An 18,850-nucleotide genomic window follows, 5' to 3' on the forward strand; every position below is an offset into this window, starting at 1 on the left:
TTTTTTTTTTTTTTGCAGTTTTTGGCCAGGGCTGGGTTTGAACTCGCCACCTCCGGCATATGGGGTCGGCGCCCTACTCCTTTCGGCCACAGGCGCCACCCTAGTTTTTCTATTTTTAGTAAAGACTGGCTCCCACTCTTGCTCAGGCTGGTCCTGAACTCCTGAGCTCAAGCAATCTACCTGTCTCAGCCTCCCAGAGTGTTAAGATTACAGACGTGAGCCACGGTGCCCACCTATACCTGGTTTTTTAATAGGACTACTAGAAAGTTTAAAAATATGTGTGTGGCTTTTGTGGCCTGCATTCTACTCCATCAGGTAGCACCAGTCTAGACACTGAGTGGGCCGTAATGAACTTCTCATCATTCCTTCAACTCAGCAAGCAGACTGTGAGCACCCACAAGGTTCAGAGGGCTCAGTGAGGTCCACCTCTCCATCTGGACCACCTTCAACTTGTAAGGGAGAGCACCATAGGGGCTCATACATCAGCCTGACAAACATGAATGGGAATTGAAATCTGTAGTCACGATCCCCCCAGAAATCCTCGCCAGGCGAGCTCTAGTTTAAGGAGGGGGAAGTCAAAGGTACTTTTGAAAAAATAATATGCCTGGGAATTCCTTTGCAATAGGTAGGTAGCCTCACAGCAGATCTCAAATTCCTGGTTCTACTCTGCACTGTTGGGTGATGCCTGTGGCTCAAAGAGTAGGGTGCCAGCCCCATATACCAGAGGTGGCGGGTTCAAACCCAGCCACCGTCAAAAACTACAAAAAAAAAAATAACCTCTGCACTGTTTAGGAGCCATTCTGCTTGGCATAACTGCCTGCACGGTGTTCCAAAGCCAGACCTAATCCTTCCATTTGTTCTGTTTGGGCCAGATGTGATGCTGGGCTTCAGCCGGTGGAGATTTATCTCCTCCTGACCAGTTGGGAGGTGGTGTGCTGGCATCACCAGGCAGGCAAGATAGGAGCAGAGGGCTCGGCACCTCCTTGTTCTGCTCATACAGGTACCACCTGGAGCTCTAGGGGCCGGCCTGAGGCTGAGAGCTGTCCAATGACCCCATAGACCTTTAAGACCATACCTGTGCCCCCTGCGCCTGCCCCTCTGCCATTGATCTCCTTAAAGAGCCAGCTGAAGGCCACATCAGCATGGGACAGACTGGGAACTGGGGACTGAGAAGGGGTTAAGCATTAGGAGGGAGATGAGAGGCTGGAGCAAAGGAGAAAGTTAAAAATAGGGTTATTCAGCCCAGAGCAAGGAAGACAAGGGCACAGCTAGACTTCACTTCATGACTGATTGGTTTGAGAATGATTCTTGCTTTTCACCCTGCACTGTGAATGGGAAGAGGCTGACCTTCTGCCAGGAGAGACTGGAGTTAGATGTCATCCTGTGTCCTGGGGGGATGGAGATGTCAGAGTAGGGTGGGGACTGGAAATTGAAGCTGAATATGGCCCTATGTCATCTTCTCTTTGCTTGTGAGCCCAGGTTGTCCTGGGGGTCCTGCCTGTCTGGAGATGGGGCTGTGAGCCTGGAGCTTCTAGCTGCCAACGCCCCCAGCCCAGCTTGGTGCTGCCATTTCTTGTTCTGATCTGCCGGTCCTTTCACTTCCCTGCCCCCACCTCCTTCCTCTTCTCTTTCCCTGAACAAGCAGGGGTTCCAGAGCCAGATCAAGCCGCCAAAGGTCTTTCCTCCAGGCCCAAGGCATGGTAGAGGGGAAGTCCAGAATAACAAAGTTTCCTGGCTCAAACTCGGGCCTCAGCTGGGGCAAGGCCAAGATAGGAGAGGAACAGATTCCCAGCTGGCTGCCTGCCTGGTGCACTGGGACAGGGCAGGATAATGGTTTTGTCCAGTGTTTTGGACTCTCTTGGAAGGTGAGGAGAGAGGCTTCTCTGCTTCATCCATAAAAGGGAAGTTGGGTTTCCTGCCTTTGATGAAATGCTTTCCAACTCACGTTCTGCTTTGCAGAGGAGGGGCACAGTCGTCTCTGCTGGGAGAGCCTAGCGGAAGTGCTGGGCCTCCGCCTAGTGAGGCCTGTTTCCTCACTGTGAGTGGACACCTCTTTCTCCCAGAGCCATCCTGGGTGCTTCCTTCCTGCTCAGTACTAATGCTCCCTCCCTTCAGGACCAGAGGGGACAGGCAGGGGACATGAAACACACTCATCATTCACAAAGGAAAGACATGAGGCTGGTGTGAGCTCCATGGAAGCCCCAGAATGTGATCTTTAATTGATGCTCCTGGACCTGCCTCCCTGTCCCCCCCAGCCCAGATAACATTATGTACAGGATGTGGTGTGGCACCAGGTCTGGGCCCAGGCAATGCAGCCTCCACTCCTCCCCAGGCACCACCAGGGTGGGCACTTGCCAGGGTGAGGCAAGAGGATGCAGACAGCTGGGAGCCAGGGTGGTCTGATCTGGTCACAGAAGTCTTATGTCCTCCACACCCCCATCCCCCTGTATGTAGGCACACACAGACACATCCACCTATGCACAGGTGTTCACTGTGCAGAGATGTGGATTCAAATGCTTGTCCGCAGATGCACTGCCACCTGTGTGCACACGTGTGACACCAAAGGACGGATGCCTTAAGGTAGTGCATCAATAGTGCAAAACCCAGTGGCTGCCCCTCTCAGCTGGTGGGACTGGTACAGCAGGGCTGGCCCCACATAGCCCTCACGTGGACAGTACCAGCTGGCGCTCAGGGAGAGGGCCCACTGTCACCAGGTGCATCTAGCCACCCAGAAGAACCAGTGGGTCCCAGGCCCCAGCCTGACCCTGAGGGTGATGCAGATAAACAGGGAGCCATTAGCCATTTCCTCCATAACCTCCTCAAAGATGTCCCAGTAACAAAGGGACTCAAAACAGGCAGCTCAATGGTCCCCAGAATGTTCAGAACCCCCTGCCAAGTCTGGGCGGGGTATCCCTGAGGACAGGGACTCCATCCATTTGTGGCTTTCATCCACAGGCTGGTCCCCCATCTTGCTCCTGCCAGCTAGCTTTTACAGTCAAGGAGCCAGAGCTCCCCCATCCCAAGCAAAGGTCATGAGGGAAGGCCATGGGCAGGACTTTTGGGGGGAGGACTGAGGAATTCTGCCTGGTTTGGCCTGTCTCTCAAGCTCAGTCAGCTGCAGCAAGGATCAGAGGACATAATGTGGAAAACATCTGTAAACTTACTACTCAGTCCTAGAATGGGGTTAGGGAGTGGAATGGGTTGGATGGGGCTTTGAGAACTTTTCTGGAAGCCTAGGAGACCTGCCCCTTCCTACCTCCTCTTGTACATCCCAGGAAGAGCCCCTAACCCTTTAGGCACTGGGCCACCTCTGGCTTTCCCTACTTGGGAGAGTCCTCCCTGGAAAGATGGCCCAGCCTGAGACTTCTAGGCCACACCAGGGGTACCTAAACCCTGAGTCAGCCCCAGAATCACCCTTCTTAAAAGGGGAAAGGTGCCATTATATTTCAGGGACTATATTTTCTAGACCCCACCCCACCCCAAATACATGGGTCCTGGCAAGGACAATGGGACAGGTGTTTTGGAATTGAAGACAATCTGGGACGTGTGGTTGCTGTGCCCATAAGCTAGGCCTTGGGCACGGCACAGGCAGCTTTGGTTTGAATCAGCACTCAGTACTTCCTCTGGGCTCAGCAGGGCTGGGTGGAAGGAGAAAATGGGGATACCCAGCCCCTGCCTGTGCTCAGTGACAGGACACCAGGTGTGGTCATCCTGGGGTGGGGGCACCCAGGGGATGGCCACATCTCAGCTCCTCTGGGCCCTCCTGCAAATGTCAAAACATCCCCGAAATTTCCCTGGCCCCAGCACCCCCAAGGTTACATTCATCAGTAAAGATTCAGTTTTAAAAAATGTAGATGTCAGCCCCTTCCCCCTAAGTCCCAGAGAGCTAGGACCTTGGTCCCAGCTGCTTGGTTTTAAGGAGGGGCCATCCCAGGCATGTCCACTGGTGGCTGCCTGGGGGCATCCCTCCGGGCCCCCCCAACTTGAACTGTGACAATTTGTGATGATGGAAGCTACATTCACACAGGGAGAATAAGTGTGCAAGGCCAAAGCCGCATGAGGAGGGTGGGGGACCAGAGAGGAAGTGCCCTCCAGGCTTGGTCCACTCTGGTAGTTTGATGGGCAGGGTCACAGCCCCCACCCAAACCCCTGTGGAGCCAGGAGTTGAAGGGTTTGGACCTGGAAGACATTTGCTTGGTGCCTCCCTCCGTGGCTGGATGGGGGCAGCCTCGTGGATCAGGGCCGAGACGGTGGGTGCCAGGCTCGGAGGGAGGGGGTGGCACTTAAGCCCCTCCGGACCTGGAACGAAGAGGGGGCATCAGAGGAGGACAAGAGATGGGGCCCAGAGGGAGTCTTCCAACTAGGCCCAGGTTGGTGGGGGGCAGGGGTCAGTGTTGGGCCCTGGAGACAGCAAGTCACAGGCTAGCCAGGGAGGGGATCTGGCGGAAGGTCAGACAGTGGTGATATGGAAGACAAAACAGATGGGACGCAGAAGGAACCTTCCTTCCCAGGGGATGGGGACTTCAGGGTTACAGCTCCAGGGGCCACCTGGCCAGGGGCGGGTAGGCTGTAGGAAGGCGGCATAGATGGAGCGTGGCCTGAGAGGAGGGCGATTGCTGGCTGAGGGGCGGAGGACTTCCTTCCCAGAGTGAGGTTCCCCAACCCTTGGTTTGAAGGAGGCAGCAGGGCTGGGGGATCAGCCCCCAGCTCCCCATCAACAGATTACAGGGTGACGAATGAGATGGAGGAGACAAGGACAGCGGGAGGGATGACGTGGCCGGCGTCACACTGCCCCCTGCTGGGTCGGATCGTACCTTCCTCGGCGGATGTTTCTTCAGGAGCCAAAGAGAGGCCAGGCAGAGAGAGAAAGGAAAAGGAGCTGTTTGACTTTCCCCTCTGTTTGGGGGGACCTTCCAGCTCCTATAAGACACCCTACTCCACAGTGGGGGAAGGGTCCCCTGGGCCTGGACAGTAATGACAGGACCAGGAAAAGATATCAAGGACATCTATCAAAAATGGGTCAGGGATTCAAGTATTGGCTCTGCCACTAACTTACTGTATGACCCTGGGTCTCAGGTCCCTCTTTTGCACATTGAGGGGGTCGGATCAAGGACACTAAATTTAGATGCCCATGGAGCATCACAGGCTGGGAGGGAACTGGAGGACAGTCCCTGCCCAGCTCCACTTTGTGGCCAAGTGGACCTATGTAAGACCCACTGGGACCCAACCTTCTCATTTTTCAAGGGAACCTGGAAATCATAATTGTTAACATAAAATCTTCTGTTTTTTTTGGAGACAATCTCAAGCTGTCGCCTTTGGTAGAGTGCAGTGGTGTCATAGCTCACAGCAACCTCAAATTCTTGGGCTTAAGCGATTCTCTTGCCTCAGCCTCCCAAGTAGCTGGGACTACAGGCACCTGCCACAACGCCTGGATAATTTTTGTTGTTGTTGTTGCAGTTGTCATTGCTGGTTTTGCTGACCTGGGCCGGGTTCAAACCTGCCAGCCTGGGTGTATGTGGCCAGCGCCCTACCACTGAGCTACAGGCATCGCCCAAATCTCCTGATTTTTAAATGTTAAAACAGGTCCCTGTGTGCTGTCCTGGGCCTGTGACATGTGAGCTCTGGCTTAGCTAACCTTTCAGGCAGGCCCCTCAGCTCCAGCAGTTAGGGGTTCTGATCCCCTGAGGGCCCGGGGTGGAGGATGTATGTATGTGTGTGTGTTTCTTACTTAAATCCCCAGCCCGTGCCTCCCAGGACGATGGCTGCAACCAGGACAGCCCCAGCGATGGAGCCAATGATGATGTTGGTGCCACTGGGACCTGGGGAGGAGGGCAGGGCTTGGTTGGCAGGGACAGGCATGGAGAATGTGAAAGACAGACCCAACCTGGCCAGCTCCAGCCTCACCCTTATATTTCTCCGTCTCTCCTGTGGGCGGGGACGTGGGCAGGGGGTTGTGGATGCTGCAATCTTTGCCTGTCCAGTCTGGTTGGCAGATGCACTTCCCTTCATTGCTGCAGACCTAGAGGTAGGGCAGTGCCAGCAGCAGTGAGCAAGGGTCTATCCCCCCTTATAAGCCTCTTCCACTGTCCCTGGCCTCTAGGCACCCACCCCGTGGTGGGAACATATCCGGCGCTCCCCGCTGCCAGGGCAGGTGCTGAAGTTGAAGGCAGAGGCTGGCAGGCAGCGGTGGTCCAGGCACAGCATGTTGGGCCCACAGGCTGTGCCATCCTCCACATAGCTCAGGTCAGAGCCGTCGGCCAGTTGCACATGGCCTCCCCTGCAGAACAGCACAGCCCGCCTCAGCCCCGGCCCCTAACTCCCATCATGGCAGCAACGTCCCACCCCCAGCCATGGTTCCAGTCAACACCTGCAGTCCAGCTCTTTGCCCTGGTGGTAGAAGGTGACACTGCTGATGTCTCCCCCTAGGTCGCCCAGCCGAGGAGCTCCAGAGATGTTGACACAGAGAAGAAAGCCACAGAGCACGTCCCTGTTGGGGTATGTGGAGACAGTGAGCCCTAAGTCTGACCTCAGATTCAACTACTGAGCTCTAATCTGCCCTAACCCTGTCATCTGATTTGTCACATATTCTCTCACTGGGACTCACAGGCTCCTCCTAGGTGAACCTGCTGCCCCAGAGCTGGGAAGGCCCCATGGGAACTTTGGCTACTCACTGCTTATTGCACTGGACCCAGCCTGATCCTTTGCGCCCACAGTTTCCACGCTCTGTCCCCTCCACATTCAGCTTCTCATAGCAAAAGCGATCAGCAGCCTCTGTGGGGAGATGGTGCTTGTTGTCACCCTACCGACCCTAGGACCTCAGGCCTGCACTTCCAATATTCTGGTTGGATCCCTAATCTGGCTGGTTGCCTGAGATCCTAAGGAGCCACAATTTGATGGGGGTGGGAGGCTACTCAGCTGGAACCTGTCCCTCCCCAGCCTCTTGATTCTGGGTCCTCCAGAGTCCCCTCCCCCATCCCTAGCCAGACTCACGGTGGCCCCAAAGGGCCTGGCACTGCCGGTCCCGGGTTTTGCAGCGGCCTCCATAGCAACGGCCCTGAAAGACCAACAAACAGGAGACAAGAAACAGAGACACTTAGGGATCAAAGTGGAGACAAGAGACTGCACTGAGCCCAGAGAGGGGAGGCCCTCCAGCCATCATACCTGTTCGTGATCACAGTAGTAACCATCCAGCTTGTGCAGATTAGGGGGACACTGTGGAGAGAGGCATATGGCTGAGCTGAGTGGTCCTGGGATTGGGAGCTGAAGCCTGTCTCAGGGAGGTGCCAAATGCCCCTCATGTCGGGGTACACATTGCAGGGCTCTTCCGCATCAAGGACAAGGGCACTCAGATTCCCACACCCAAAACTGTGCCTGCCTCCCTCAGTTTCCTGCACCTTCCTGGAAGGGCTGGGAGAACTAAATGCCTGGCACATAATAGATGTTAACTAGTTTTATTATCTGCTTTGATCCCTGGCACGTGTCTGGTGCTGCAGCAGGTGCTTGGGATTCTATGAATACTGGTTTAATGATTGAAGGAACAAAGCCAGGGGGCATAAGAACCCCTTTCTCAGATAAGGAAACTGAGTCCAGTGGGGACGTCGCCAGCTGAGTGGAAGGGCGAGGAGTGTAATCGCAAGGCAGTGTGAAACCAATAGGGGCAGGGCGCCTGGCCCAGGCCCGCAGGACTGCCCGGCTAGGCGAACCTGGCTCGAGTCCCCAGTGCAGGTCTCTGCGATGTCGCACTCGTTCACGGCCTCTCGGCAGGACACACCCCGTGGCTCGTACTAGGGAAGGGATACGTTTCCTAGCTTAGGTAGGATAGATGCTTCGGCCCTGAGCTCCTCTGGGATCCCGCGCACTCCCAGTGACTGGTCCCTAGACTAGTGTTTCCTTCTGGGGGCCCCACCAACACCTCTGGGCTGCTTCCTGCCCCTCTCCGCTACCACCCAATTCCTGAAAGGCCCGCCCAGGTTTACGCCCCACTCGTCATTTCTTGGCAAGCTCCCAGCCCGTCGTAGCCCTGCCTCCAATATCCCACGTGCACCTAAGCCCCGCCCCTACATTCCATTGGCTCGTTCTCCTCACCAAGTCCCGCCCTCATATTGTCCTGCCCCAAGACTCCTCCTCGCTCCCTAACTCCCGCCCCTTCGCTGCGAGTTTCCAATCTGCCCTCCTTTGTCTGGGCCCCGCCTCCTCCTGGTCTCCAGGCGCGTCTCCTCACCTTGCAGCGGCGACAACAGAGCCCATCGCTGCACATGGCGTCGTGTGTCAGGGTGCATTTCTTGCAGCAGTTGCCACCCGCGCGGCTGCACTCCTGGGGATGCGGAAGAAGAGGAGAGAGGCAGGCGAGTCCTTATCCTCCCCGTTCCTGCCTCGTGCGCATTCCGCGTCCTGGCTCCGCACCTGGTGCCCGCATTAGCAGCTCACCTGCACTGAACCGCAGTCACACTCCTCTCCTGCCTCCACGAAGCCGTTCCCGCACTCAGGGGGGTCCAGGAGCTGGACCAGGAGGGCATGTCGGGAGTCTGGCCAGGACACTGCCCAAGCCCCGCTCCCATATTCCCCGCCCTGGGCTGGTACCTTAAGGGGTTTGTTAAAGAGGCAGCTCCCGCCGCCCTCCTGCAGAAACTGATTGTACTCGTCGATGCTGCAGCGCGAGAACTTGCGGGGAAGGTAGAACCTAGGCAGGGACGAGGGGACCGTGCTTCTGGGTCCTCTCCTCTCGCCCCTTCTCAAGATTGGGGAGGGAGCGCACTGGGGACTCGGTCACCACCTCGAGGAGGCTGAGGATCTGCCCCGGGACTACACGAGAATCCTCCTACTTGCCCATCAAGGAATGGGCAGAGGAGGGCGCTAGCGTGTGGAACCTCAGGACTCCGAGAGGGCTGGAGAGCCCAAGAAGGAAGGTGCCTCCAAACGAGTCTTGGGCGGCGCCTAGTGGCGACAGTGAGCATTACAGTGTAACCAGTTTGGGCGTCCCTGAAGGAGAATCTGGGTCTCCCTGGGCCTCTTGAGGCCGCTGGGTCCAGACTGCCATCCAGTGCTTGCTCTAGGGCTCCCCTCGCCCAAGACCCTACCCCCAGTTTGTCCCCAAGAACTCACCCAGTGTCCTCCATGATGCAACCCAGCCAAATGTCCGGACACTTGCAGTCTCCTGAAGGGTGAGCCAGGTGGCTATAAGGGAGGGCCAAGTACCACTGCCCCATACTTACACCCTCTTCATTCTAGAGATGTTGGGTGTGGGTCTGGGCTGGTTGTGGGGCCCCACTGGGGTCCCCAAGGATCAATACCTGCCGAACTCCGATGTTTGTTCCACATCATGCCCAGGTTCTGCCCCAGTGTCTGGGCCAGGGTCACTGCCATAGCCCCCATATTGCCATACTGAGAATGAGGAAGATGGAAGACAAAGGTGTCTACATCCTTCCAACAGGGCCTTTCAGCCCCTGCCCCAGCCACGTCCCCTCACTGCTCACCTCATTCACACCGCCACCCCGAGAGAGTGAGCATATGCCCCCCACATAGGCTGCTCCACTGCTGGTGCTCTGGAAAGTCCTGCCCCTGGAAGGGAGGGGTTGTCAGGGCAACCTTCTGCCCTCCCTTCCCATGGTGGCTCCCCTGGGCTGAAAGAGGGTTCTGGGGGAGCCCCTGACACTGCAGTCTTTCCTTGGGGGGTAAGACTAGCCTTGCCCTTCACAGCAACCTGTATGACCTCAGGCAAGCCCCTCCCCCTCTTTGAGTTCCTTTACCCATAAGCCAACAGAGGTTCCTATGTGATAATCTCTAGTTGCAAGGCCCTTTAATTAGATTTTTCCCTCTGTTAGGGCACTGGGTTCCTGAGAAAGGGATGTTTGGTACAATGTGAAAGGGGAAAGATAGAAGAGGAGGTGAGGGGCAGAAGAGGACCACCAGGGCCAAGGCAAAGGGCATCAGCCTAAGATGCAGGGGAGGGTGCATATGACTGGCAGCAGGGAGCAGGTACCTGCTGATGCAAGGTGAGCCCAGACCCCAGACTGAGAAAAGCACCTGGCACAGGGCAGGGGCTAAGTAACCCTAAGCACTGAAGCAACTAGCAAAGGCTGGCATGGTGTGTGTGGCATGGGGGACTTACGAGAAGAGGTGGGTGGCATCACTAGGCTCAGGCAGACCCTCCCGCCGGTAGACCATGAGCCGGGCCAGGGTCTCCAGGAGGTCATCCTGCACCTGGATCTTGTCCCCATCTGCCCATGTTTCCATGGCAACCAGCACAATGCGGGTGTTGAGCTGTTCCTTGTACATCTGGGCACAGGGGAGAGATGAGGGGACTGGGGGGTGGGAGTGGGTATGAGGGGACAGGACTGCAGGAGGGCCTCAGTCAGCCTTCCAAGAAGTAGGGGCCAGGGGCTGACAGTGCTCTTACATGTGTATGGTGGGGTGGGTCACATGAAGGAGAGGGAAGGGAGAGAGGGCTGCTTACCACATCAGCCAGGTTTACTACAGACTTGGCAAAGTTGCTGGTGAGGACCACTGACTGTCGCATCTGCTCAAACTGGGAGCAAGAGTGAGAAGGGGTGGTGCCTGTGGCTCAAAAGGGTAGGGCACCAGCCCCATATGCTGGACGTGGTAGGTTCAAACCCAGCCCCAGCCAAAAAAACAAGAAGAGTGAGAGGAAGATAATGATTTTTTTTTTTTTTTTTGCAGTTTTTGGCCGGGGCCAGGTTTGAACCTGTCACCTCTGGTATATAGGGCCGGCTGCCTACTCCTTGAGTCACAGGCAGTGCCTCAGATGATGATATTTTTGGGCCCCTTCTCCCAGTGTCCCCCCAGCCTGGGAACTCACCAGCTGGTGGTCATTGATCACGATCAGCTCCACATACTTGGTTTCACTGTGCACCGTAGGGTGGCCCCTGCGGACCTAGGGGGTGGGTAGGCACTTGGAATCAGTCCCCTCCATGTCTAACCTCATGGCCAAACCAGGGACAGACTCCGGGAAAGATTGGGGGGATCTCAGCACCAGCCAGGAGCAGTGCCAGCCCCCCACTGGCAGAGAGTCCCCTCCATCCCCAGCTCTGGAATGAGGGTAGGCAGCCTTGGTTTGCTATGATGGGGACCTGCGTAGATACCAGTGGGGAGCTCTTCCTAGAGGTGGCTCCCAGACAGAACAGTCTGAGCCCTCCTTTGCCCTAGCCAAGGATGGGGGTGTCCTGCTCTGGACCATGACATGAGGTCTGCACAGCTCCAGGTCTGTGCGGGCCCGGGCCCCCGTACCTGCCTTTTCCTTCTCAGCCTTGGCCGGTTTGGAGGAGCAGACTGGGCAGGGGCAGTGAAGAGGCAGCCTGTGGGGAGGGGACAGGTGAGGAGGGCACAGCCTCCCCCCCTACCCAGTCCCAGTCCTGCTTTCCCTCCCTTACCTGGTTCCCTGCATCCAAGAGGGGCTGGGAGGAGAGGGGTCCGGTAAATGAGGTGGGGAAGGGGTCCCTGCAATGAGGGAGAATTAGTTCTTGGGGGCCCAACCAGGTCTGTTCTGGGCCCAGTTAGGGGGATAGTTCCAGCCCTTCCTCCCACCCCACCCTAGGGTGACCCAGAACTGGCCAGAGCTCCCATGTCGGATCTGATCTCCCAGATGCTCAGATTCCGGGGTCAAGGCCTGGGGGCGCCCTGAGAGACAGGGGCAAAGGACATTGGAGCCCAATGAGAGGTCACTTGGGGGACAGAGGGGACATTGGAGCTGTGGGCACAGAGAAGGCAACCAGAGCTGGGGTCACTGAGGAGGGCAGTGAGGCTGGGATTACTGAGGGAGGAAGAGGAGAAGATGGCAGCAACAGCTGTTGGGACAAGCATGACAAGGCTTTGGAGGGACAGGCAGGGCCTGTGCAGGGCTTACCTGGGGCGGTCCCCAAGGCCCAGCCATCTCTTGGGGCTCCACGATGTAAGTCAAGTTCCCGTCAGAGAAGACCCCACTGTGGAGAGAGAGGTGTAGCTCTCTACTGTTCCCAGGCCCATGTAGGGAGCCTGTCCCTGCTGCCTAGCCCTCCGCATACTCACTGCAGCCCCTGGCAGGTGGAGAGGGCGGCAAAGGAGTGCGGGTTTCCTCGGAGCTTGCCTTGGTAGTAGCAGTGGTCTCCAGCTCCCTGGAGGAGAGAACAGTGAGGAGGGCATGCTCCTGGCCCAGCACGAGGCAGGAAGATAGCCAGAGCCACTGAGCTGCCCTTTGGGTAGGTGGCCACAGTCCCTGGGTACAACTGGGGCTCTGGAGCCTGATTCTACACTGGTGGTGCTCCTAATTTCCTGTGTCACCTGGGCAAATTCCAAGCCCTCTTTGGGCTTCCTTCACTTCACCTATAAAGTGAGGACATTGGACTATACCAGTGGTTCTTAGCCACTTGCTGGGGCTGGTAAAGAGACCACAGACTCCTTGGAGAGTAACAGCTAACACTTAACACCTACTATGTGCCAGGCACAGCTCTAAACAGTTACCACATACTATCTCATTTAATTGGATGATTGCTGTGGACTCACTCCTGACACACAGTCTCACATGCTGTCTCCTGGACACCCCTGAATCTGTGGTCTGTGCTGAGAAGTCTGAGCACTTTGTGTCCTCCTGGCTGGGCTTATGGGGCAGAGGGGACCAGCAGCGCCCTCCTTCCCCAACTCTGCTTCCTGCAGAATTACTTGTGCTCCAGTTACTGAACAGGCTGGTGGTGGGGGGTGCTATTTATAGACACTTATTCATCTTTGTTCAGGCTCCAGCCTTCAGGGGCTGGACCCTGGTGTCCCAGGCTGCTGGGAATTCTGGGGTCTTGGTACTGAACAAGAGGTCACATTTCCTCAACTGCCCTTCCCAGAAGAGTCTTTGGAGGGGGTGGTTCTGGTAGTGGACATGGAACAATGAGGGTCCTTGTGTGCCCTCTCTAAAGCAGGATGGCTGACTGGGAATGAGACCTCCAGGCTGGGCAAGGAGTTCAGGGCCCCACACTATTCAGCCAGACACTGCCAACACTTGAGGCCTCCCAGGTAGGGAGAGGTGGGAGGTCTCGAGGGGCCAGGCCCATGCTGAGTAGAACCCTGATCCTGTCTCCATGGTCACCTGTTCCTATATCACTGACCACAGAAACAGCACCTCCATCCCACCTTCCCCCCTTCCAAAGGCACTCACAGTGCTGTGTTGTGTTGGCCCCTCCCGGCTGAAGTGACGCTCCACGTATTGTGAGGAGAGCAGGTGACTGAAACCAAGTGGGAAGGAAGAAGGAGGGGGTCATGGAAGCTAGGTCAGGCTTGAGTCCTTCCCCAGCTCAGGATCCAGGTCCCCCTGGCCTGGCCATCCTCCCCAACCCTCTTCCCATACAAGGCATGCTCTGCCCACCCCACCTGCTGCCCTTCTTCTTGGGCTCAAGGCCACACTCACTGGTTCAGCTCCAGGTCCAGGGTGAAGTTTGAGTTGAAGGCTGGGATGACGAAGCTCACCTGGGCCAGATGGACAGGCTGGCATGGAGGAGAGCAGAGGGGGAATCAATCTGGGCATGTCTGATGGTGGGAGTCAGGGGAACTCCAGAACAGGGAGTGGCCCCAGGGAGGGGTTGACCCCAGCCCTAGTAGCTCAGGAGACCATTGATTTTGGGGCAAAACACTCTGCAAAAGCTCCTCTTCCTCCAGACCCTGCTCTTTCACTGGGTAGCAGGGGCAGGAGGCTCATCCCTGGGCTCAGCCCATGCTCTGGGCCAGCTCAGACTGCCCTTGCCACATCACACCCAGCCACCCTCAGGTAGGATAAAGGGAGGCCCAGAGTGTCAATGGGAAGGGGCCAAGGGCCTGATGCAATGGGGTTGCAAACAGGAGCTGGGAAGCACATCCTTACCCTGGCCCCAGCATCAAATGATATAGAAGGTCCCAGATCTCACAGATAGGGCTGGGGCCCTGGAAGCTGGGGTGATGGGCAGCTGCCATCCTGTCAGGGCAAAGGGTTTGGCTCCTCTACCCCCAAATCCATTGCCCTCTGCCTTGCCCAAAGCAGCTCATCTTTAATATTTCAATTCCATGGTTAATTTTTAAACACGGAAGTTTTCCTGATAAATTTTTCAGAGGGGCCTGTGCAGTGGGGTTGGGAGGCTCCAGGTCACCATGGCAACGCACCAGGCCTGAACAGGATGGCTGCCCTCCCAGGCCTGGTGCTCCTGTGAGGGACAGAACTTCAGCATCGAGGGGACCTACGTCACAACAGCCCTAGGGCTCCCACACCTGGAGGTTCCCTCATCCCATCCTAAGTTGGAGTACCTGACCTCAGACCTCCCAAAAGATCTGGAGGCTCAGGAAAGGCAGAGAGAATGAAGAGCAGGCACCTTCTTCCCCACCCCATTTGTATAAGAATACTGACCTCCAGACACCCAGATGAGGGTCACCCCACTCTGCCCTGCAGAGGACTTTTGTTCACTGTCTTGCTTTTGTCGGGGGGTGAGTGCGACAGAGTGCAGGAAGGAAGGGAGCCCCATGTCCATGTTACGAAATCCCAAAGCCTGATGATGCCTGGTCGGCCTGCTTACCCACCACTTAATCCTTACTAATCTTTACTGAGCGCTTCTTATGGGCCAGGCACTGGTCTAAACCCTGTGCAAGTATTATCATATTTGATCTTCACAACACTCCTATGGGAGAGATGCTACTGTCATTCCTGCCTGACAGATGAGGAAACTGAGGCACAGGAAAGGCTAACTAAATTGCCCAAGGTCACACAGATATAAAGTGGCAGAAGTGGAATTCAAACTAAGGAATCTGCTTCCAGGACCCTCTTGCCCCCAAGATGAGGCAAGATGGAAATGGAAATGGGCCCAGTGTCCATGGGAGAGGGGCAAGGTGGGGCAAAGGGCCAGAGCTCAGGCAGGCAGACCTCTGAGCCCCAAGGACACTGACTCACCCCATCCCAGGCTGACCAAGGCTCCCAGCTCCATCCTGAGCCCCTACAGCATCGATCAGACTCGAAATAGAAAGTCAAGGACAAGGAGTCACTGCTTCCTTCTCCCCAGCCCTTGGTCTAGACCATCTCTGCCCTCTCCCTACTCTGGGCCTGCATAGCTCTACTTTCACCTCTACTCTGCCACACCTGGGTCACCCCTGTCCTCCCCTCCCTTCAGGGCCCTTCCTACTTTGTCCACCCCCACCCACAAGGCCCTTTCCCAGCCTGCTCAGGCCCCTTACCCTGGCTCAGCTCTCACTATATAGCCTCAGGGGTGACCCAGCATCCTCACTAAGCCTTAGATTTTCCTGCTGGAAACCGTAAGATGAGCCCAGATGAGAGGCTGGGAGGTTGGCTGGTGTGGTGAAGACTCATTCTGGGCCTGGAGGATTCCAGGAGTCTGCTCTGGCACCAACAGACTCTCCTGACTTGGGAATTCAATGAGTAACCCTCAGGCCTCTTCCCCAAAACTTGGGGAAAACTCAGACTGCTGGGGGAGCAGTGTCAGATGCCCTAGGACCCACTTTGCAGTCCAGAGAGCCCTTACTCACCCTGTCCCCAGCAGGATACAGGCCTCAGGCCAGATAAGACCCTGGGGGGCAGTGCAAGAGCAGCTGCAGGGTTGGGGGGCTGACAGGGGCAGGGAGGGGGGTGGCCATGGAGCCCCCCAAAAGGTAGTGGGGGAAGGAGAGAGAAGCCACACACTGAGGTACATTGCTTGCCTTGGCCTGAAGGGGAGACACGGCCCTGTCTCTTCTAAGGGAGGGTCAGGCAAGGTTATCTCGGTCCCCAGGACCTCTGCATACTAGGTACCTGTGGAGGGGCTCCTGCTGGCACAGAGTGCCCAGACCCCCAGCCAAGCTTTAGACCAATGTTCTGTCAAAGCCGAGCTGCTCTCTTTGCCTGGCCCTGCCCTGCCCTCACCCTGTTATCCCTCTGTCCCTCTGTCCTGCCAGTCCTCCAGCCGACCCTGCATTGGCCTCTTGCTTCCCTGCTCCAGGGCTCTCACGTGCTCCAGCTCATTTTATCTCAACCTGGCCAGGCCGTCTGGTCCTCATTTTACAAATGCCAAGCTGAGGCTCAGAGAGAGACACCTGGAGGCGACTGGCCCGGGGTCATGGCTGGACACTGGAGAAGAGTGGGACTGAGTCTCAACCTCAGTCTGGAGTTCGTGTTGCCATGGTAGCTATGGCCACCTAGCAGGGGTGACCGCCCCTCTACAGGAGGCTCCTCTATCACTAGCTTGGCCACCCTCCCAGGCAGCTGGTTCAGGAAGACCATGCCTCATCCTCTCTGAAACCCTTTCAAGCCTGATCAGACACAGGGTGCAAAGAGAAGGAGGCAAAGATTCTGCTGAAGTCTCAGAATCACAAATGCAGACACCAAGCCTTTGCCCTGGACCTACAGAGTCACAGTCTTGGGAAGTGGGGACTAAAGAGCTTTAGGATTCCCAACTGCCCCATAAAATACAAGCATGCAGGACATTATTCCCCACAACCTCTGGGCCCCACCCCTCAAATACTACCCCTGAATTTCTGTGCCTGGACCTCCATCTACTCCCACAACCCTTGTCTGTGAAGCCTGCACCTGCCAATCCATACAGGCCTTTCGCCCCCCTCCACCTCTGGGCCTTTAAGACATATATAGGTCTTGACATGTATGCCTTTGATCACTGATTTGTCTTTTCATGTGGGTGACCTCTAGTCTCTTAGGACAAGGGCTATGCCTGACTTTTTCTTTGCCCTTGCTCATGTTGAATGGAAAGGCATCACAAGGCCTGAGTGAGCTGCTTCACTCCTTCAGCCTCAGTTTCTCCATTGGTAAAATGGTGGTGTTGTAAGGATTTTAAAAAAGCCCCCCTTTTTGAGACAGGGTCTTGCTCACTAGAATGCTGTGACATCACCATAGCTCACAGCAACCTCAAATTCCTGGGCTCAAGCCACACTCCTGCCGCAGCCTCCCTCGTAGCTGGGGTTATAGGAGCCAACCACCATGTCAGCCTAATTTTTCTATTTTTAGTAGAGACAGGGTCTTGCTCTTGCTCAGGCTGGTCTCCAACTCCTGATCTCAAGCAATCATCTCACCTCAGCCTCCCAGAGTATTAAGGTTACAGGCATGAGCCACCGCACCAGGCCTTAAAGCCCTTTTTAATGTGTTATTATGAGTGTCAGTAATGATAATAATAAATGAAGAAGTAAATGTTCTGGCCAAAAAGGACTTTTAGCAACTGGATAAAAGATCCCCCCTGGCCAGGCGCCGTGGCTCACACCTATAATCCTAGCATTCTGGGAGGCCAAGGTAGGTGGATTGCCTGAGCTTAGGAGTTCAAGACCAGCCTGAGCAAGAATGACGCCTCATCTCTAAACCTAGCCGGATGTTGTGGAGGGCGCCTGTAGTCCCAGCTACTCACGAGGCTGAGGGCAAAAGGATCATTTGAGCCAATGATTTTGAGGTTGTTGTGACACTGGGACACTCTACCGAGGGCAACAAAGTAAGACTCTCTCAGAAAAACAAAAAAAAAGACCCCCTTGAATCATCTACTATGACAGAGACATGCCAGAATGGTGGCTTTATGTTCTGGATCTGGGTGGACTAGGGCAATTTACCTGTGAGATGTCTCACCTGAGGACATCTTTCTGGAATCCCTTCCTTACCACTACCTCATGGGAAGCTATAGACAGGGAAGGGTCCCACCTACGAGTATGACCTGGCCAGGAGAAACCCCCATGCTTGCTGACTCCCCTATGTCCCCCAGAAATGAACAGGTGCTCCACTTACCAACAGGGCAGCGGGATTCCCAATGAGAACAGTTGGACCAATTTCTGATGATGGGATTTGACCTAAATTTCTGAGGACAGAGTCACCTCCTTATAGGGTCATCAGTCCCTCTGGGGACAGACTCTAGACATGTGGGTTCCTCTAGGCAGCCAGGAGGGTGTCAGCTGAGACCAAACCCACAGGCCCGTCTGGCTGAGGAAGACTGGAGATAATTTTCTCCCATGTTGTTCTTCCCCTGAACCCCACCCTTTGTCTGACAGGTAACCCCCAAATGCCCTGGCTCCTGCTTCTGGCACACACACAGCCCTCATGCAGCACCAGCTGCCTTGGAGATGTCGGGGATGGTGAACATTGGTTCTGGCCAGGTTCCAGGCTGGACACCTGACACACATTATCTCCTCGAGTACTTCGAAGCAGCCTGAAAGTGGAGACTATTATTATCCTCACTTTATGAATGAGGAGGGTGGGCTTCAGAAGGCTGTAGTGGCTTGCTCAGGTCACACAGTCAGAAGCAGGGCAACAGGACCTGTGCTAAGGCTGTCCCACCCCAAAGCCACAGAGCACAGCCTTTCAGACTGAAGTTTAACTCGAGTGAACTCCCCCTCATCCTAGCGCTCAGAGTGTGTCCTCCACATCCTCAGGAGCAGAACCCCTCCTTCCTGCAATCCCGGGACAGAGCTGTGACTTTAATCACTTAGACCAAATTTGGCTTTAGTGTGGTACCGGGCCCCAGGCATAGCCCCTGTTACCCTGCCTCCCCCCCGCCCGCCTTGCTCCCTGCCCTTCTTATAAGGGCTGGGAGCTGACCCTTACTCACCTGTCCCCTACCCCCCTGCAGCAAGAAAACGACCCTACAGCACACGCTCTAGGGGGTTCTGGGGTGGGTGATGTTTCCAGTAAATGCTGGTCTGGGCAGCTCTATAAGAGCTGGGCCCCATGGCTCAGTGTCTGTGGCTCAAGTGGCTGGGGCGCCAGCCACATGCACCTAGAGTGGCGGGTTCGAATTCAGCCCGGGCCTGCCAAAACAACAATGACGGCTGCAACCAAAAAATGGCCGGGTGTTGTGGTGGGCGCCTGTGGTCCCAGCTGCTCAGGAGGCTGAGGCAGAAGACTCGCTTGAGCCCAGGAGTTGGAGGTTGCTGTGAG

At 56.0% G+C, this 18,850-nt stretch overlaps 1 protein-coding gene across 4 annotated transcripts in view; it reads right to left on the reverse strand.

The window, feature by feature from the left end:
* Positions 1 to 2,179: 2,179 nt before the first annotated feature.
* The window catches only part of ADAM11 (ADAM metallopeptidase domain 11), a 21,326-nt gene continuing 4,655 nt past the window's right edge, over positions 2,180 to 18,850 (reverse strand). The window contains exons 3-27 of one of the 4 annotated variants that reach the window (XM_023511154.1): positions 13,385 to 13,461; positions 13,136 to 13,202; positions 12,022 to 12,107; positions 11,861 to 11,936; positions 11,388 to 11,454; positions 11,249 to 11,312; positions 10,817 to 10,891; positions 10,454 to 10,525; positions 10,109 to 10,275; positions 9,474 to 9,558; positions 9,291 to 9,381; positions 9,103 to 9,154; positions 8,581 to 8,680; positions 8,428 to 8,499; positions 8,222 to 8,314; positions 7,704 to 7,784; positions 7,162 to 7,212; positions 6,991 to 7,054; positions 6,672 to 6,771; positions 6,368 to 6,487; positions 6,109 to 6,277; positions 5,905 to 6,019; positions 5,729 to 5,819; positions 4,815 to 4,832; positions 2,180 to 4,299 (exon numbers count right to left, since the gene is read on the reverse strand). In XM_023511154.1, the coding sequence (XP_023366922.1) occupies positions 4,284 to 4,299; positions 4,815 to 4,832; positions 5,729 to 5,819; positions 5,905 to 6,019; positions 6,109 to 6,277; positions 6,368 to 6,487; positions 6,672 to 6,771; positions 6,991 to 7,054; positions 7,162 to 7,212; positions 7,704 to 7,784; positions 8,222 to 8,314; positions 8,428 to 8,499; positions 8,581 to 8,680; positions 9,103 to 9,154; positions 9,291 to 9,381; positions 9,474 to 9,558; positions 10,109 to 10,275; positions 10,454 to 10,525; positions 10,817 to 10,891; positions 11,249 to 11,312; positions 11,388 to 11,401 (1,710 nt within the window). In that variant the 5' untranslated portion in view covers positions 11,402 to 11,454; positions 11,861 to 11,936; positions 12,022 to 12,107; positions 13,136 to 13,202; positions 13,385 to 13,461 and the 3' untranslated portion in view covers positions 2,180 to 4,283. Of the gene's footprint in view, positions 4,300 to 4,783; positions 4,833 to 5,728; positions 5,820 to 5,904; positions 6,020 to 6,108; positions 6,278 to 6,367; positions 6,488 to 6,671; positions 6,772 to 6,990; positions 7,055 to 7,161; positions 7,213 to 7,703; positions 7,785 to 8,221; positions 8,315 to 8,427; positions 8,500 to 8,580; positions 8,681 to 9,102; positions 9,155 to 9,290; positions 9,382 to 9,473; positions 9,559 to 10,108; positions 10,276 to 10,453; positions 10,526 to 10,816; positions 10,892 to 11,244; positions 11,313 to 11,387; positions 11,455 to 11,860; positions 11,937 to 12,021; positions 12,108 to 13,135; positions 13,203 to 13,384; positions 13,462 to 18,850 lie in introns of those variants that run through there. The other 3 variants (XM_003786265.2, XM_023511155.1, XM_012802985.1) reach the window with 3 other exon arrangements.

This window comes from Otolemur garnettii, unplaced genomic scaffold, assembly GCF_000181295.1.
Source record: "Otolemur garnettii isolate 467f Iridium unplaced genomic scaffold, OtoGar3 scaffold00018, whole genome shotgun sequence".
Lineage (NCBI taxonomy): Eukaryota > Metazoa > Chordata > Mammalia > Primates > Galagidae > Otolemur > Otolemur garnettii.